General features: G+C 36.8%; 1 protein-coding gene across 4 annotated transcripts in view; it reads left to right on the top strand.

Moving 5' to 3' along the window:
• Positions 1 to 16,254, top strand: part of DYM (dymeclin) — a 269,717-nt gene that overhangs the window by 138,744 nt on the left and 114,719 nt on the right. For 2 of the 4 annotated variants that reach the window (XM_019721409.3, XM_019721416.3), the window contains exon 14: positions 12,085 to 12,249. The exons of the other annotated variants lie outside the window; for them this stretch is intronic. In XM_019721409.3, the coding sequence (XP_019576968.2) occupies positions 12,085 to 12,249 (165 nt within the window). The remainder of the gene's footprint in view (positions 1 to 12,084; positions 12,250 to 16,254) is intronic. 4 annotated transcript variants of the gene reach the window in all.

Here is a 16,254-nt window from a genome sequence, read left to right as displayed (position 1 = left end):
TCATGTTGTTGTGTGTATAGTTCCTTTTTATTTCAGAGTAGAATTATATTGTATATATAACCACAATTTATCCATTTACCAGTTGAAGGACATTGGAATTGTTTTCGTTTAGGGGCAATTATGCATGAAACTGCTACAAATATTTGTATTGAAAAGTTTGTGGAGTATAAGTTTTCATTTCTCTTGGGTAAATGCTTAGGAATAGTGTTTTTGGGTCATATGGTAAGTGTATGTTTAACTTTATAAGAAAAGGCCAATCTCTTCCAAAGTAACTGGACCATTTTGCGTCCCTACTAGCAATGTATGAGCGTTCCAGTTACTCTGCACTGTCACCAACAATTAGTATTATCTTTTTATAAAAGCCATTCTAATAAATATGTAATGGTATCTCATTATGCTTTTAATTTGCATTTCCCAAGTGACTCATAGTGTGGAGCATCCTTTCATATGCTCTTTTGCCATCCATATAAACTCTTTGGTGAAATGTCTTTTACCTTCTGCCCTTTTTATATTGGGTTGTTTGGGGTTTTTATTTTTGACTTTTGAGAGTTCTTTATATTTTGGAGACAAGTCCTTTTACAGGTATATATTTTGCAAAGCCAGTCAGTAGCTTGTCTTTGGAATAGCATCTTTCAAAGAGTAGAAATTTTTTTATTTTGATGAAGTCCAATTTACCAATTTTTTTCTTTTATGAATTATATTTTTGGTAGCTACTTAAGAACGCTTTGCCTAAACCAAGGCCACAAAAATGTTGTCCTGTGTTTTCTCCTGTAACTTTCTGTAGTTTCAGGTTTTGCCTTTAGGTCTATAATTCATTTTGAGTGAATTTTTGTGTGTAGTACAAAGTATGAATCAATGTTCATGTTTTGCACATGGATATGTAATTATTCCAGCAACATTTGTCAAAAAGATTATCCTTTCTCCATTGAATTTGACAATTGCATCCACACTGGTGGTTGATTTTTTTTTTTTTTTAAAGAATTTATGGAGATGGGGCTTTCATCACTAACGCCCTTATTTACCACCTATTAGAATTAATAATGGATAAAAGAGAAAATTAATCAAAAGAGAATGATAAAATGGGCAAACATTTGAACTTCTTACCCCCTTCTCTCAGTGATTGGCCTAATCGTCCTATGTCTGTGACGTGTGAAACACTGTCCCCTCTAGTTGTACTCTGAGCTTCAGCCTTTTAACTGAAGAAGATCTGAGCATCTTTCTCTCTTCCCCATTCATTTCTCCTCCAGATTTCTGCTCTGATGGTGGTCTGTCTTGAGATGATTACCATCTGAAACACAGAAGCCACAACTGCAAATTATTAAAGCCACATTTTTACCTTTATAAATCGATATAATGTTGAAATGATAGATTATAAACATCAAAGCTTTTTCTAAGTGAAAAATTATGCTGCAAACAGCCAGAATCATTTGGATTTAAAATAAGTCAGCACCTATACACAGTTGAAGTGTGAAGGAAAAATTGCTCTCCTTTCTGGAGGATAAAAATTTGTGCAGCAGATTTTGATTATACCACATGTACAGTAAGTCCTCACTTAACATTGTGGATAAGTTCTGTGACTTGAAGCAAAAATGATGTATTACGAAACCAATGTTACCAGAGGCTAATTGTTATAAACAAGAGTTAAGTTCCTAGGGCATCTCATCAACATCATAACAAAATAACATTGAATGAAAGGATGTTACTCAAGGACAGAAAAGATATTCATTATTCAAAGACCTGCTGTATAACTCTTAAGTCTTGCCGATTTAGAAGATTAGGGCCCTTTGTTCCTTCATTTAAGTTATATCACAAGTTCTTGAAAATTACTGAAGTGCTCTAAGAAGTTATTAGGAATACTTAAAATGTATGGTTTGAATGTGAAGGAACATTTTTTATTCTGATTCTGCTTTGTTCAAATGAGAACCACCCAGTCAGAGATTCTGTTTTTACTTATTCTCTCTGTTCATCTTTCAGGTCTCAGCCTGTCACTTCCTCTGAGACCTTTTTTTTCTGTCTCCCCATTTAAGTTTGGGTCTCCCCCTCTCCACCGCAATTCACCCCACCCATTGCCATGTATTCATGACATTTTAATATTATGATGTACTGTAATTAATTGACCCATTTCTTCTCTTCCCCTTCTCTTTCCACTAGACCAGACAGTTTGGTGGGGGTTGCTGAGTAGGGACACAGATAAAAGGAAGTAAGTATACAGATGAACTAGGGGATTGGACGTAAGTGGAGATGAACAAGTATGAGGTGATAGTGACACGGAAGCGTCTTTAAATTGGCTGGTCGGGGAAGTCTTTTTAGAAGAGGTACGAGGTATCTTGCAGGTAATTTATTCCTAATGATAGAGTGATTGTTTCTTTTGTAATATAAATCAGAATGGATTTAGAGTTAACTGTAAGCATCCCTTTAATTCTCTTGCATGCCTGTGTGCATTCTAGATTGGGAAGAAAAAGAGAGCAGGTAGAGCCAGCTCCTTGAAAGTTGTAGGCAGGAATGTGTTAAGAGAGTAAGTAATGCATTTGTCAACATTCTGGTGGCAGGAACATAGTTGAGAACAGATAGATGGTAAGTTTTCTTCCTGCTTTGAGGCCTCCATTTTAAGTGATGATGCACTTGAAGTGAACAGAAACACCTCAGCTGCCAACTAAGTGTGTCCCCATCGTCTAGTCCATTTGCCTCAGCCCCAAGGAAAGTCCACTGAGCCCACAGAGAAGAGGTCGTAATGATTGTACCATGTCATATTCATGTCATTTCCAGTTGAATGGACACATCTTTCCCACTTTATTAGTATGTTAGGGCTGCTGTGATAAAGCACCACAAACTGGGAGCTTAAACCAACAGAAATCTATCGTCTGACAGTTCTGGAGGCTAGACGTCCAAAATGAAGATGTCAGCAAGGCCATGCTTCTTCCGAAATTTGTTGAGGAGAATCCTTCCTTTCCTCTTTTAGCTTCTGGTGTTTGCTGGCAATCCTTGGCTTGTAAATGCATTCACTCTCATCTCTGCTTCTCTCATCACATGACCATCTTCTTCCTGTGTGTTTCTGTCTCTGTGTCTCTTTTCTTCTTATAAGGACACCAGTCGTGTTGGATTGAGTACCCACCCTACTCCAGTATAACCTCATCTTAACTAAATGTGTCCATACAACCCCATTTCCAAATAAGATGACATCCTAAAATATTGGGGGTTAGGACTTAAACATATTTTTTGGGGGTGATACAATTCAACCCATAATTGCTACTTAATATTTTTCTCCTGATACTTAATTCTCTGTAGTCCACAGAACTCGCTTCTGTTCTTATTCTTATACTTCTAATTGTCATAGATTTCTTATTTTGTCAATTAGTAAATATATGGAATTGTGATATGTCTTTGGTTGTTTTCTTGTAATTAATTTTTACTGTTTATTTCTTAAATCTTTAACTAGATTATAAACTACTTGATGGATAACCATTGGTTAATTTTTTCACAGATTACATACCAAATAGAGATGGGAAGAGTCAAAGAACTAATAACTGTTTATTCAGATGCTAGGTAAATAAGCACCTGTGTCCCTTCCACCGTGATACAGGCCTTCCTTGTACCCTGTTTTCTCCTCTTGTGAATGGTCACAAACAAAGCACTTTGTCTGTCTTTCTCTCCACAGTAAGCTCGCCCCCTCCCCTTTCTTCCTTGATATCTTTCATCCCACCTTGCTCATTTCCTATATCCAAGTTACATCGTTTGTCTTAAAAAAGGATGTGAAGCCTTTCATAAGGCACCTAGTACTAGAGGTTGGTCGACTGTTGCTAATTTCGATCTAAAACAATGTAAAATAATTCATAAAATGAATAAAGTGATAGCTAGTAAGGTCTTCAGAACCATTTCAGGATGGCCATCTTTGAGGTTAATCATGTTCCAGTTCTCTATTCCATGGAAAGAAAATAGCAAGTTTTTGTTTGGTTGGAAGCTATAGCTGATTAAAAGCATAGAATCTTTTGTGCTTCTGCAAAGTGGACAAATCATAGGATTCTTTTAAGATTTTTTTTAAAAAATAGCAGTTAAGACCTTAGAGAGAAATTATTGTGTAAGTTCCTGTTGCCAGTGATTTATAGCCTTTTGCTCCTAAGGAAGGAAGTAATTTTATGTTTATGGTTATGACTCTGAATCCCAGCCCAGCCTAAAGTGTGAGTGTCAGTGTAGTGTAAAATGCATAGAAACTCTCATAAACAAGATAACTTGTGACTCACTGAATATGGGATATTAATTTTTGTCAGTTTTCCTCTAGTGAATCAATAAATACTTCGTTTTTTTAATGCCAGGCATTGTGCTAGGTGCTAGAGAAACAAATAAAAATTCAGGATCTGCATTTTGAGGTTATGGTTGAGAGGGGAAATAGACATAAAGACAGTCACAGATACATTTTGTTAAGTTGTATGTTGGCAGTGGTCACAAGGCACAATAGGAACCGAGAAGGGAAAGCGCCAGATGAGCCTGAAGCGGTGGGGACAGCCTCAGGAAGCATCACACGTAAAGAACGGAGGAGGAGAAGCTTGCCAGAAGGACGAGGAGGTGGAATGAGCATCTCCAGAGACTTGGCAGCAGGTGCAAAGACCCAGAGGCATAAGAACGCATGGCCTGTCTTTTCCCCAGGAAAAGGTGTGCTGGTATCTCTGTCAGTTTAATACTTCAGTTAGCCTGATGAGAACATTGAGCTGGGGAGCCCAAAATCAGGCTTTTCATCTCCACCCACCTACGCCAGTGAGCTTCAATTTCAGGATGACCACATTATTGTAACACAGCAGCCGTAATCCTTGCCTGCCAGCTCACAGATGTGGGCTTAGTGAGTGTGTCACCACACCCATGTGGGTGAGGGAGTGCGGATGTTTCAGTGCATATCCATGACCACAACTGAAAAATGACTCCAGGATGGTCTTCTGATGATGAATTATTAGCATAATTTCTATAAATGAACACTTGTTCTTATTCTTAATGACCTTGATAGATTTTCAACTCTTATGATTATATATAGCATTTTATCTTGTGTATATTTTTCCAGCTCTGCGATAGAAAAGATATGAGAAATATTTCATCGGTCTCAGCAAAATTGGCCTTTTTTCCAGATAATCTTCACTTCACTGATGTAATATTTGTGGCATGTATGTTGACGAGTCAAGACTTAAAACTCAGATTTTTCAGAAGAATTTTACAATGCCTATAAATCTTTCTGTGCCTTTTTGTTAAGAGAGAGTTTATAGCATATAATGACTTGAGAAGTGAGCAAGTTTTGGATGGTCATAAAATGTACCAATCACGGGATTTTATACCTATATATTTTGTGAACCCAGCTTTTCTATTTCATTCTTAGTGTTATGCCCCAGATTATTCAGTGTAGACAGATGTGTGTGAACTGAAGAACACTTTTGAATCTAGTATGTAGTCATCACTAACGTTTCCCCAAAGACTGAATTTTTAAAACAAGTCTTAATTTCTCCAGATGATGTGGAAAAGTAAAATTGAAAAATTTCGGGCTGAGTTCTGTGTCGGTGACAGCGATTTCTGTAACAAGCATGGGCTTTAGGTCCGTTTTTCCTTCCATCAACTGTACCTCCACTGGAACCAATTTGGCATCTATGGGAGTCATCATTTTAATGTCAGTCCACCACCTCCCTTGGCACAAGGAGGAACGTAATGACATATTGAAAGGCTTCTTTTAAAGTATAAATTGTCAGCAAATCAATCAAGAAATTATTTTCAAGTAAATTGTCTTTCACTATGAAATTTCCATCACTATTCCCTTCTTCCTAAGTTCATGAAAAGAAAGTGTTAGAAAGGAACTTGGAATAAATGTCTATGGATTTTTAAACCTTGCTTATTAGACCCCAACTAGAGCAGACAGCATCATGCTGTTAACACACTGAAATGCAGCTTCACGCCATATAGCATAACTGTGCATTGCTGGGAACCGAGCCAGCTCCACACGGCTGCCTGGCCTTATTGGGCATTTGCAGAGCAAGTATCTGTAATGGTGAGCCACGACAACATTCCTTTTAAATAGTTGCTTTGTCCAAAGTCAAAAGGCATTTTTTTTATACATATGCTATGTAGAAAAGAATGCTGGTGATAAATTTATTTATTTATCCACACCTATAATATACAGATTATAACATCTGTAAAACAAGGGACATTGGTATACTTAATGAATATCATGTAAATTTCCACCTGCTTAGTCTAATATTTTAAGATATCTGGTATATATAACCTTTACTGTTCACAAAACTTAGAAAAAATACATTTTCAAGTGCCTTGTCTCCTTTGGTAGTATTTGAAAATCAGTGCCTTTAAATACTTTGTTTTCTATAAAGCAGAGAATGAGATTCAAAGTAAACTGATCCAGTTTCAAAGACAAGTTGAAGTTCTCAAAAACATTCTTGGAAATAAAGCTTGTCCCTAAAAGAAAATGTTATTAATCCTATAGATACTACCAAATTTATACCTGATTATAACAAATATTTCAAAATCAGGAAGCAAGTGATTTGATAAAAGACTGTGAAATTGCTATCTAAAATATTTGGCTTTTACGTTTCTATTAATGTTTACATTTTAAGTCTTTATTGATGTACTTACATTTTAAAATAAATAGCTAACTTAGGATGAAAGTGCTTATTGGAAGATTTTTAAAGCAAGAGGATTTGATTAAATTTCAAATACCAATGATAGTATAAATTCTATTTGATTAAAATGTTTTGTGTTATAAATCTAGCGAATTTTCTTATTTTTAATTTATTTAGCAACTGAGATAAAACAAATCACAGAAAATAAGTTTATAGTGTAATGTTATATCAATAAAGAGCTCCTTTATTATTGTTATTATTACAGTCTCTATTACTTTTTAGATCTGGCAGTGGTATATTACGTAATTTCATCCCTTCTGAACGAGTACTAGATTGTTCCTTTCCATGTATTTTCCAGTGCTTGGGCCAGTCTGTTAATCCTTTAGACTAGAGATTCCCAGGATCTTCATTGCTGGCAATAGATTTAGCTCCAGGAAAAATGGCTTCTGCTGCCAAGGAGTTAAATGATTCAAGGGTTGTGCTTCCACCACTGTTGTGTAGTTTCCTGACATTCATCCCAGATTTTCGTGTGCTTATTTTCTTGGATAGCCTTAGATATCCACATTGTATTGGAAGTTTTATACTGTGTAAAATTGTGTGTGTGTGTGTGTGTGTGTGTGTGTGTGTGTGTAACTATTTTATAAATTTTTTGGTTTACAAAAATTTCCCCTGGAAACTTAATGATATTTAATGCATATAAATGAGCTAATCCGTGGAATTAAAGATAAGAAATCTCATATCTGGGGTTGTGTTTTAGTGAATGGTATTTTTTGATGTGTCTAACAGTAAGGACTGTTGGTCGCTATGACTTCTGTATTGCTAAATCCAGTGGACATTTCTGTCTTACTTGCCCTCTTAATTGTTTTTGACACTGTTAGTTATTCTTTCCTCAAAACACTCTCTTCTTGGTTTCTTTGTTTTTCTGTGGATTTTTTTTTTTTTTTTGCCACTTGTCAAAATTCTGTGAAGGTTTATCTTCCACTATCTAGATTTTATGAAACTATTAAATGTTGTCTTTAGTCAAGGTCACTCGTAGACCCCTTCTCACTCCGCTCCTTCTGCTGGTGATCTCAGCCACTCCCACCTATATAGAGATGTGTCAAACATACATCTGCAGGCTAGACCTATCCTCAGACCTCGGAGACCTTTTTGTCCAATCGGGTACTTGAGTGGACAGACCCATCTTTTGGGTTTCTCAGAGCCATGTCAAACTCAACACGTCCACCATGAAAATCTTGCCCTTTCCCAGCCCTCCCCAATCCTCTTTCCTGTTCCTTGCCTCAGTGAATGATGTCACCTTTGATGCAAGCCAGAAACCTGGGAATTGATTCATATGTCTATTCTTCTAGTACCATTCACTTTTATTGTTATAACTTTATGTATTTTAATAACATAAGGTTACACTCCTCCTGATTACTCTTCTTTTTCAAAGTCTTCTGGCTCTTTACCTATTTCTTCTTCCACACAGGAGCTCAATACTTGTACTTCATGAATCTGGGCTATAGGAATAGTAACATGAATGGGCTTCAGGGACCCTGTGAGGATCTTGACATTATATATAAAATTTGTGTGTATATGACTTGGTACATTTTTCTATAAGGAGAGCCATATTTTTTATTGGTATTTAAAATGGACACTTAAATAAAGGCAATTTAGAACCACTATAAGAGAGTTACATTGTCAAAATCAAATATTCCTATTGGGATTTTGAAGCTATGGAGGATAATGGCATCCTTTATTTACTTTGTCTTCATCCAGAAACATGCGGGTGTCTCATCATTTATTCAAGACTTCTTTTATGCCCAATAGTAATTTTCTGCATATAAGTTCTAAACATTATTAATTTAATTTCTTGGTATTTTGTATTTACTAGTGAATCTGGTAACAAGCTTTTTCAAAAAAAAGAAAAAGAAAAGAAAAATGGAGATTGGAAAGGGATACACAGAATATTCTAGATAATCCATAAAGTTTAACCTGCTCCTCATAATCTCATGGGTTTTTTTGTTTGTTTGTTTGTTTGTTTGTTTTTTTGAAAGTTTGTTAAACACATAAATAATTGAGAAAATAAATTAGTAAAAAGTTGCCCTGAAAATGTTGTGATTTTTATCATCACAGTACTGGAAGCTACATTATTAGGAAGGCTGACTGGGGTCTTTTGAAGCCTCACTCTTTGCTTGTGGCTTTGGGGGTCTTCTGCAGACTTAAATTTTGTTCTAGGACAGGACATTTTCATACTTGACTGTGGTGAAGCATAACCATATCAAGTAACATTTCAGAACTAGACATTGCACGATCTTGGACATTTTCATCTAAGAAGGCACTAAAGAGGTTTTATTTTTTTATGAAAGTGCAACTCTTAAATAACAGTGACTGTTTTTTATGGGATAGCTCCAGACCACATTTGCTTACTTCCCACGCTGTAGTTTTTCTGATGTCCTAAGCTATAAGTATAGAGGTCAGAATGACATTTTAGGGCTGTGGATTTGAATCCCATAATCTTAAAATGGATGTCTGTTTTCTTTATTTTTTAGATTAAACTTAGAGTTTTATGGATGTTTTAATGCTGTATTCATTTTCTTAAAATGTTTTACCTTGAAATTATAGATTTGCAATAATAATGTAAAGATTTCTCATTTTATCTTTAACTCAGATTCCTGAAGTGTTAAAATTTTACCGTATTTGCTATATCATTGTGTCTGTTTTGTTTTTTTTAATATTTGAGAATAAGTTTATAGGCATGATGTACCTTTGCCACCAAGAACTTCAGTGTGTATTTCTTGAAAACAAGGACATTTATCACAATCAGAAAATTAATTTTCTTTCCAGAAAAAGAAATGCCTTTTTAACCCCCTAGTCTGAGATCGAATCCCATTATCACATATTGCATTTAGTTGTCCTCTTTTGTCTCCTTTAATCCAAAGTTCCTCGGTCTCTCTTTCTTTCAAAATTTGAATAACACATTTTTTTTGTAAAATGCCCCTCAATTTGGATTGGTCTGACGATTCCTCAGGATCAGATGTAAGCTCTTCTGTGATCATATCAGCAGACACATGTTGTCTATTTTACTAATGATGAAATCACCTACGATCATTTGTTTAAGGTGGTGGTCATTCACATGCTTAAGAACAGTTTTTATGTTTTCTTTTCTTTTTTTGAATGATTAAATGAACTGGCGAATTAAAGATGCCACAAAGAATGTTAGCTGCTCACTTTTTTGTTGTAATTTTTGTGTGTGTATGTGTAATTTTTATTGGGGAATATTGGAGAACAGTGTGTTTCTCCAGGGCCCATCAGCTCCAAGTTGTCCTTCAATCTAGTTGTGGAGGGCGCAGCTCAGCTCCAAGTCCAGTTGCTGTTTTCAATCTTTAGTTGCAGGGGCACAGCCCACGGTCCCATGTGGGAATTGAACCAGCAACCTTATTGTTAAGAGCTCATGCTCTAACCAACTGAGCCATCCTGCCACCCCTCCGGAAGCTCAGCAGCAACTTGTTGTCTTCAGTCTAGTTGTGGAGGGCGCAGCTCACTGGCCCATGTGGGAATTGAACAGGCGACCCTGTTGTTCAGAGCTCGCACTCTAACCAACTGAGCCATCTGGTCACCCAGTTTTTGTTTTCTTAAGTTTTTGCTTTCCTTTGGTGGATTGAATCCTAAAAAAGGACTCAAAAAAATATTCATTTATAGAGTTAGGAAGCCTCCAGACCTGAGCATGACAGAATTGTTAGTAGATTTCACTGGGTGGAATTCTTCCATTACTCATTGACAGGATAGTCAACATGTCACTTATTTATTCTGCCATTTGTATCATTTGTTATAAGGAGATTGTGATCCCTGTTTTTAATTACCACCATGGAATATTGGGAAAGAAAAATAAATAGGTCATAAATGTAAATGTTTTTAAAAATTCCTCCTTTCTATATTTATGGCTGAAAAACATCAAAAAGTGGGTGGTTAGTGTTTCTATATGGGCTCATGACTGACACATGTTTCTAGGAGATCTGTCCTTAACCTGTTCCTATTCACTGCTTCTATTAATAACTTTCTTCGAAGAAATCATGAAAAGTATTCTCAGTTTTGTAAATGACAAAGTCAGAGAGAGTCCATATGCAAAATTATCTTGACATATTAGAATGATGCCAAGTTCTACAAGATGACATTTCCTTATTTAAGTTCCAAAGAACTAGTGCAAAATACAGGACTGGGAAGTTCTGTAATGCATTGCACTTGGTCAGCAGCTTGATATGAGCAACTGCTAAAAACTTAATGTGAACCTATGCCTAATACCAGAAATCAGGGAGTTTTTCTTGATACCTTCCTCCACTCACACCATCCCCCTTCCAGTCAATAAGCAGGTCCTATTGGTTTTACCTCCCAAATACACAGAGGGTACCCCCAAAAATGTATACACGTATTAAGAAAGGAAAAAAACTATTAAAATTGTAATACGCAATATATACTGGTAACAAAAGATGAATATAAGTCATGTGTACACAGTTTTTTGGCACCCTTGGTATTTTGAATCTGCTGTCCCCCTGCTCTAAGCCATCAGCAATACTTCTCTAAACTATTGCAGTAGCTTTTTACTGTCATCCTTTTCCCCTCTTGTCCCGGTCTAGTTGTATCTTTCAGCTTTTGCCCCTCTCCAGTTTTATCTTTGCATTCCATTGTGTGGATGGACCACAGGTTATTTACCCTTTTTATACACCTACTGAAGGACATCTTGGTTGCTTGTACGTATTGTGAGTTATGAAAAAATCTGCTATAAACATTCGTGTGCAGGTTTTTATGTCAACATAAATTTTCAACTCATTTGGGAAAATAGCAAGAAGCATGATTGCTGGGTTGTATGGTAAGAGTATGTTTAGTTTTGTGAGAAAACCAAAACTCTTCCAAAGTGGCCATGTCGTTTTGCCTTCCCACCCGCAATGAATGAGAGTTTCTATGGCTCCTGCATTGGTGTTCTAGAGTTCGGCCATTCTAACAGGTGTGTGGCGGTATCTCATAGTTGTTTTAATTTGCATTTCCTTCATAACATATGATGTGGAGCAGCTTTTCATATGCTCCTTTGCCATCTGTATATCTTCTTTGATGAGGTGTCTGTTTAGATCTTTGGCCCATTTTTAAATGAGGTTGGCCATTTTCTTTTTTTTCTTTTTTATATTCTTTTAAAAAAATTTATTTTAAGTGTGTTTTTCCAGGACCCGTCAGCTCCAAGTCAAGTAGTTGTTTCAATCTAGTTGTGGAGGGCGCAGCTCACAGTGGCCCATGTGGGGATCGAACCGGCAAACATGTTGTTAAGAGCACCGCGCTCTAACCAACTGAGCTAACGGGCCGCCCCTTTATTCTCTTTTTAACAGTTGTGTTTTTTTCTTGGGCACCATCTAGCGAAAATACACAGAAAGCTTTGAGGACATTGAGAATGATTTATTTTTTCAAAGGAAAACTCCTCTCTTTCTGTTTTTCTCCTTTTACCTTTGTCTTTCAGTTATACCTGCCGCCACTTGCGGAGATATGTTAATGTGTTGGACAAACTGTGTTTCCCCCACTCTCACTGTTCTACGCTTCAGCATTGCTTCTCGAGCCTCAGTGACAATGGAGAGGAACTCTTGTCTTTAACTTGCTCTCACATTCTCAGAGCCTATGCTTCCAGGTTGTTAACCTCTGCTGTCCGCTTACTGCATGCTGCATGCTGTCTAAGACTGGTAACTGCATGTTTTAATGGGACACATGGCAATTAAATGATTAACGAGGAAATTTGTATTTGAAATGATAGTAAATAATTCTTTAAAATAATGGCTGGGAATTGTTTCCTTACAAATGTCTTCTTAAGTATTTTATGGTATGTTTCATGGGCGAGAGAAAAACTTTCAACCATATAGTTGTCATGTAAACCTGAGAGAACTTTCCTGTACTTTGCCCTATTTGCAAATCTTTTGGTTTAACTTACAATAATTGGGAGTGTTCGGATTTAAATATGAAGTAGACTCTACAGTTACTGTTAATTACATGTGAATTTTGAGTTCTGTTTCTTGCCCTGCAAACACACCTGAGACCTGGCTGTGGGATTTGACCCATGTTTTAATAGAGGCACATTCAGCTGGGCAGGTTTGATTTTATAAGAGGGTAGAAATTATCCCTTAGGGTTTTGTATTTCTCACTCATTTTATTTACATGAAGAGTGGTTATAAAATCAGCAAGTTGCAGTGTGTCATGGATGAATGTAGATTAAACATAATGATGCTGGGAATAGTAAGAAAGCGAGAAGCCATCAATCTCAAGAATCAGAATAAATTAACACCTGCTGTTTCGTGTGCATCATGCCCCCAGATAGAGGGGGGCAGTATGACTTCACTGCTTTGGACATTGCAGTTGACATTTTTGACACACATTTTCTGTAAGTCGGAGGTGACTTGTACCAGCAGTATCCTGTTAGCTGCCGAAAGATTTAGAGGAAAAAGGAAAAAACTCCATGACCACCTTCTAGAAAAGAGCAAACATTCAGAATTAAAATAGGTCTTTTCACGTGAAGAAACATACAAAAGTTTCAAGACTACATAGTACATCTAAGTGAAAATACCTTATTAGAAATAGAACGTGTGGCATCTAAGGTGACAGAGCCTTTTCTTGGTAGCAGAAAAATTTTATAGACGCTCATAATGATGTTAGTCAGAGTCTTGTTGAGTCAGTACAGACACTTCTAAGAAATACAAAAATCAGGAAGAGAAAGGGAGCTGAACATAATAAACTCTTATGTATATAATATTGAAAAATTTATCAAACGAAAGCCAGTGACTTTCAACTGACTTATGTAAAGTGAGTGAATATCAGGTAAGTGAATACTCTTAGAAATTGGAGACAGAACTTGTCTGGTTGCAAGGAATGGAGAGAGCTGCTACTAATCATTGAACCTCTTAAATGGGCAGCATAATTGATCTTGCCCTTGATTAGTAGTGTATGAGTCAGGGTTCTCCAGAGAAACAGAACCAACGGGGGTGTGGGGGTGTGTGTGTGTGTGTGTGTGTGTGTGTGTGTGTGTGTGTGTGTGTGTGGAGGAAGGGAGAGAGATTGAGATTTATTTTAGGAAATTGGTTTTGGTGATTATAGGAGCTGGCAAGTCTAAAATCTGTAGGGCAGGTAGGAAACTCAGGTAATCGTTGATGTTGTGGTCTTAGGTTGTAAATTCATAGGGCGGGCCAGCAGGCTGGAAACTCATGATTATTCTGTTATAGTCTTGAAACAGAATTCCTTCTTCCTCAAGAAACCTGTCTTTGCTCTTAAGGCCTTCACCCACATTACAGAGGGTAATCTGTTTTCCTTAAAGTCAACTAGATTATAAATGCTCATCATATTCACAAATACCTTCACAGCAACATCTGGACAAATATATAGCTGGTCACAGTAGCATACTGTGTTTCCCCGAAAATCAGCTCTAATGTGTCTTTTGGAGCAAAAATTAATATAAGACCCAGTCTTATATAATATAATATCTAATATAATATAAGGTCTAATATAATATGAGACCACCGGGTCTTATATTAATTTTTGCTCTAAAAGACGCGTTAGAGCTGATTGTCCAGTTAGGTCTTATTTTTAGGGAAACAGGGTAGCCAGGTTGGTACATAAAGGAACCATCACACTAAGCTGTTCTGTTCTTCCTTTGTATCTTCGTGTGTGTCGTATCTATGAGCGTCCTACAGGGTAGACACTATGTCTATTGCCCGTTATACCTCTTATGGCGCCTCATGCCTGGCGCCTTGCTACCCTTCATTAATATCCGTTGCAGCAAGGCAAACTAAGCCAAAGTCACAGACTCACTTCACAATCTCAGATAGCCTTGGGTTATGCAGAATATTTAAAATGTAATTCAGTTCCCAGAGAGAAGGATAAGAAAGAACTTTATCTTAGTCTCACATGAGTTACTGCCATAGATAGAAATTTCAGTCATTCTACTGTAAAATGCTTCCCGATGTAAGAATTCTTTTTACAGTATCCCTGAGAGAGAGCTTTGGGGGTGCTTCCCACCTCAGGAGGCAGTAGACTTCCTGCTGTTTCATTGTTAGAAAGATTGTCATAGATTAAGTCCTCCTGCCAATAACTTTCATATATTGGTCTGGCTCGAGAAACACACCAATGTATAAACTTTGCTGCCTATGAGAGCACTTCAGGTTTTTTAAAACATGTCATGTGACTCCCCATGGTCTTTTTTCTTTAGCTGAAATAGCCTGGTTACTTTAACCATTCCTGAACCAGATGATTTTTAGATTATTCAGTCTTTTTTTTAATATTCCTAGATGGTCTATACTTGTCAGCACCCATCATAAAATTTGGTATCCAGAACTGGATATAATATTTCAATTGTATTTTATAATTTTGGCCTTTATAAACTAAAACTATAAATTATAAATTACAGCTATAAATTATACTCTATTGATTGCACGCCTTGGTTAATGTAAAATTCGCGGATCTTTTTCACATGAATCCATATCTCCACACACTTGTACCTTTAATTATTTGAGCCTAATTGCAGGGCTTTACATTTATTTGTACTCAAATGTCATACATTGATTTTGTTCCATCTTTCTTTGTGTCACACTTGACGAAGCTATAAGCCTTGCAGACCTGGTAGCTTCCACTGTTTACCCTCATTGAGATCAACTCTCAGGTTACTAACCTGATAGCTGATGTCTGCAGAAATCAAATTTAGAATTTTGAGTGAGATTTAAGAATTTTAATTTATTGCTAGTAACTGCATGAAGCCACATGCTTTGACTGCCTACATCTTTACATCCAATTCTAAGTTTTGCTTCCTTAGGTTTCAGGGTAGAGCAGTGTATAAGTTTTATGAGAATCTATGGAAAGAAAATAACCTCTTTTCCTTTATTTTTAAGTGATTATGTATTTAATTTACATATTTGCTGATGTCAGAAACATAGTTGCTAATACTGTTGGCTTAATATTGTCCTTACTGGACCTAAGACAGAAGAAATCAAGGAAAAGCTTAGTGTTGAGATGATTCTCTTTTAGTGGCATCACTTATTTGGAGTTACTATTAACTCAGGGCTTTACTTTGTTGTTAATGATGCTAGAAATCTGAGAAAGAACAGTGTTTTCTTTTCTGACACGTAGTGATTTGAAAACATGGTGTTCTTTTCTTATAAAATTAAGTGTGCTAGTTCTGAAGTCCTTGGCTAGTTAATATTTTGCCAAAGCAAGCGACTCTTGACCTTTGTGGGGAGGTGGGCATCGTGGAACTCTTCTAGAATCTGTTGAAAATTATGGACCTTCTCTCCAAAAATAGAAAGTAGAAAAATTTGCCTCTAAATTCAGAGTTTACATTTACCTGATTTCGTATGTAATATCCTAATATTACACAGCTGCTGTACAAGAGACCCAGAACCTGAGCTGGTCTGACAGCTCTGCCCTGTAGAATTTTAGAATTTTTAAGACCAGAGCCATCTTCTGTGCTCCGCCACCCCCAGTGCCCTCACCCAAAAAATCTGAAAGGCTCACCACAAGTTCTGCATTCCAGCCAATGGGAAGGTGGCAAGGGACAGGGGTGGGAGGTACACCCCATTTCAATGGCATCACACATCCCTTTGGCCAAACCTTAGTCACAGGACTCTCCCATCTGCTTGGGAGGCTGAAATAGTGTCCT

The sequence above is a fragment of the Rhinolophus sinicus genome, chromosome 4 (assembly GCF_057876585.1).
Source record: "Rhinolophus sinicus isolate RSI-liver-muscle chromosome 4, RSI-T2T, whole genome shotgun sequence".
In the NCBI taxonomy this organism is placed as follows: Eukaryota; Metazoa; Chordata; class Mammalia; order Chiroptera; family Rhinolophidae; genus Rhinolophus; species Rhinolophus sinicus.
The sequence above is the reverse complement of the archived record's forward strand: the minus strand, read 5'-3'. Positions and strand labels throughout refer to the sequence as shown.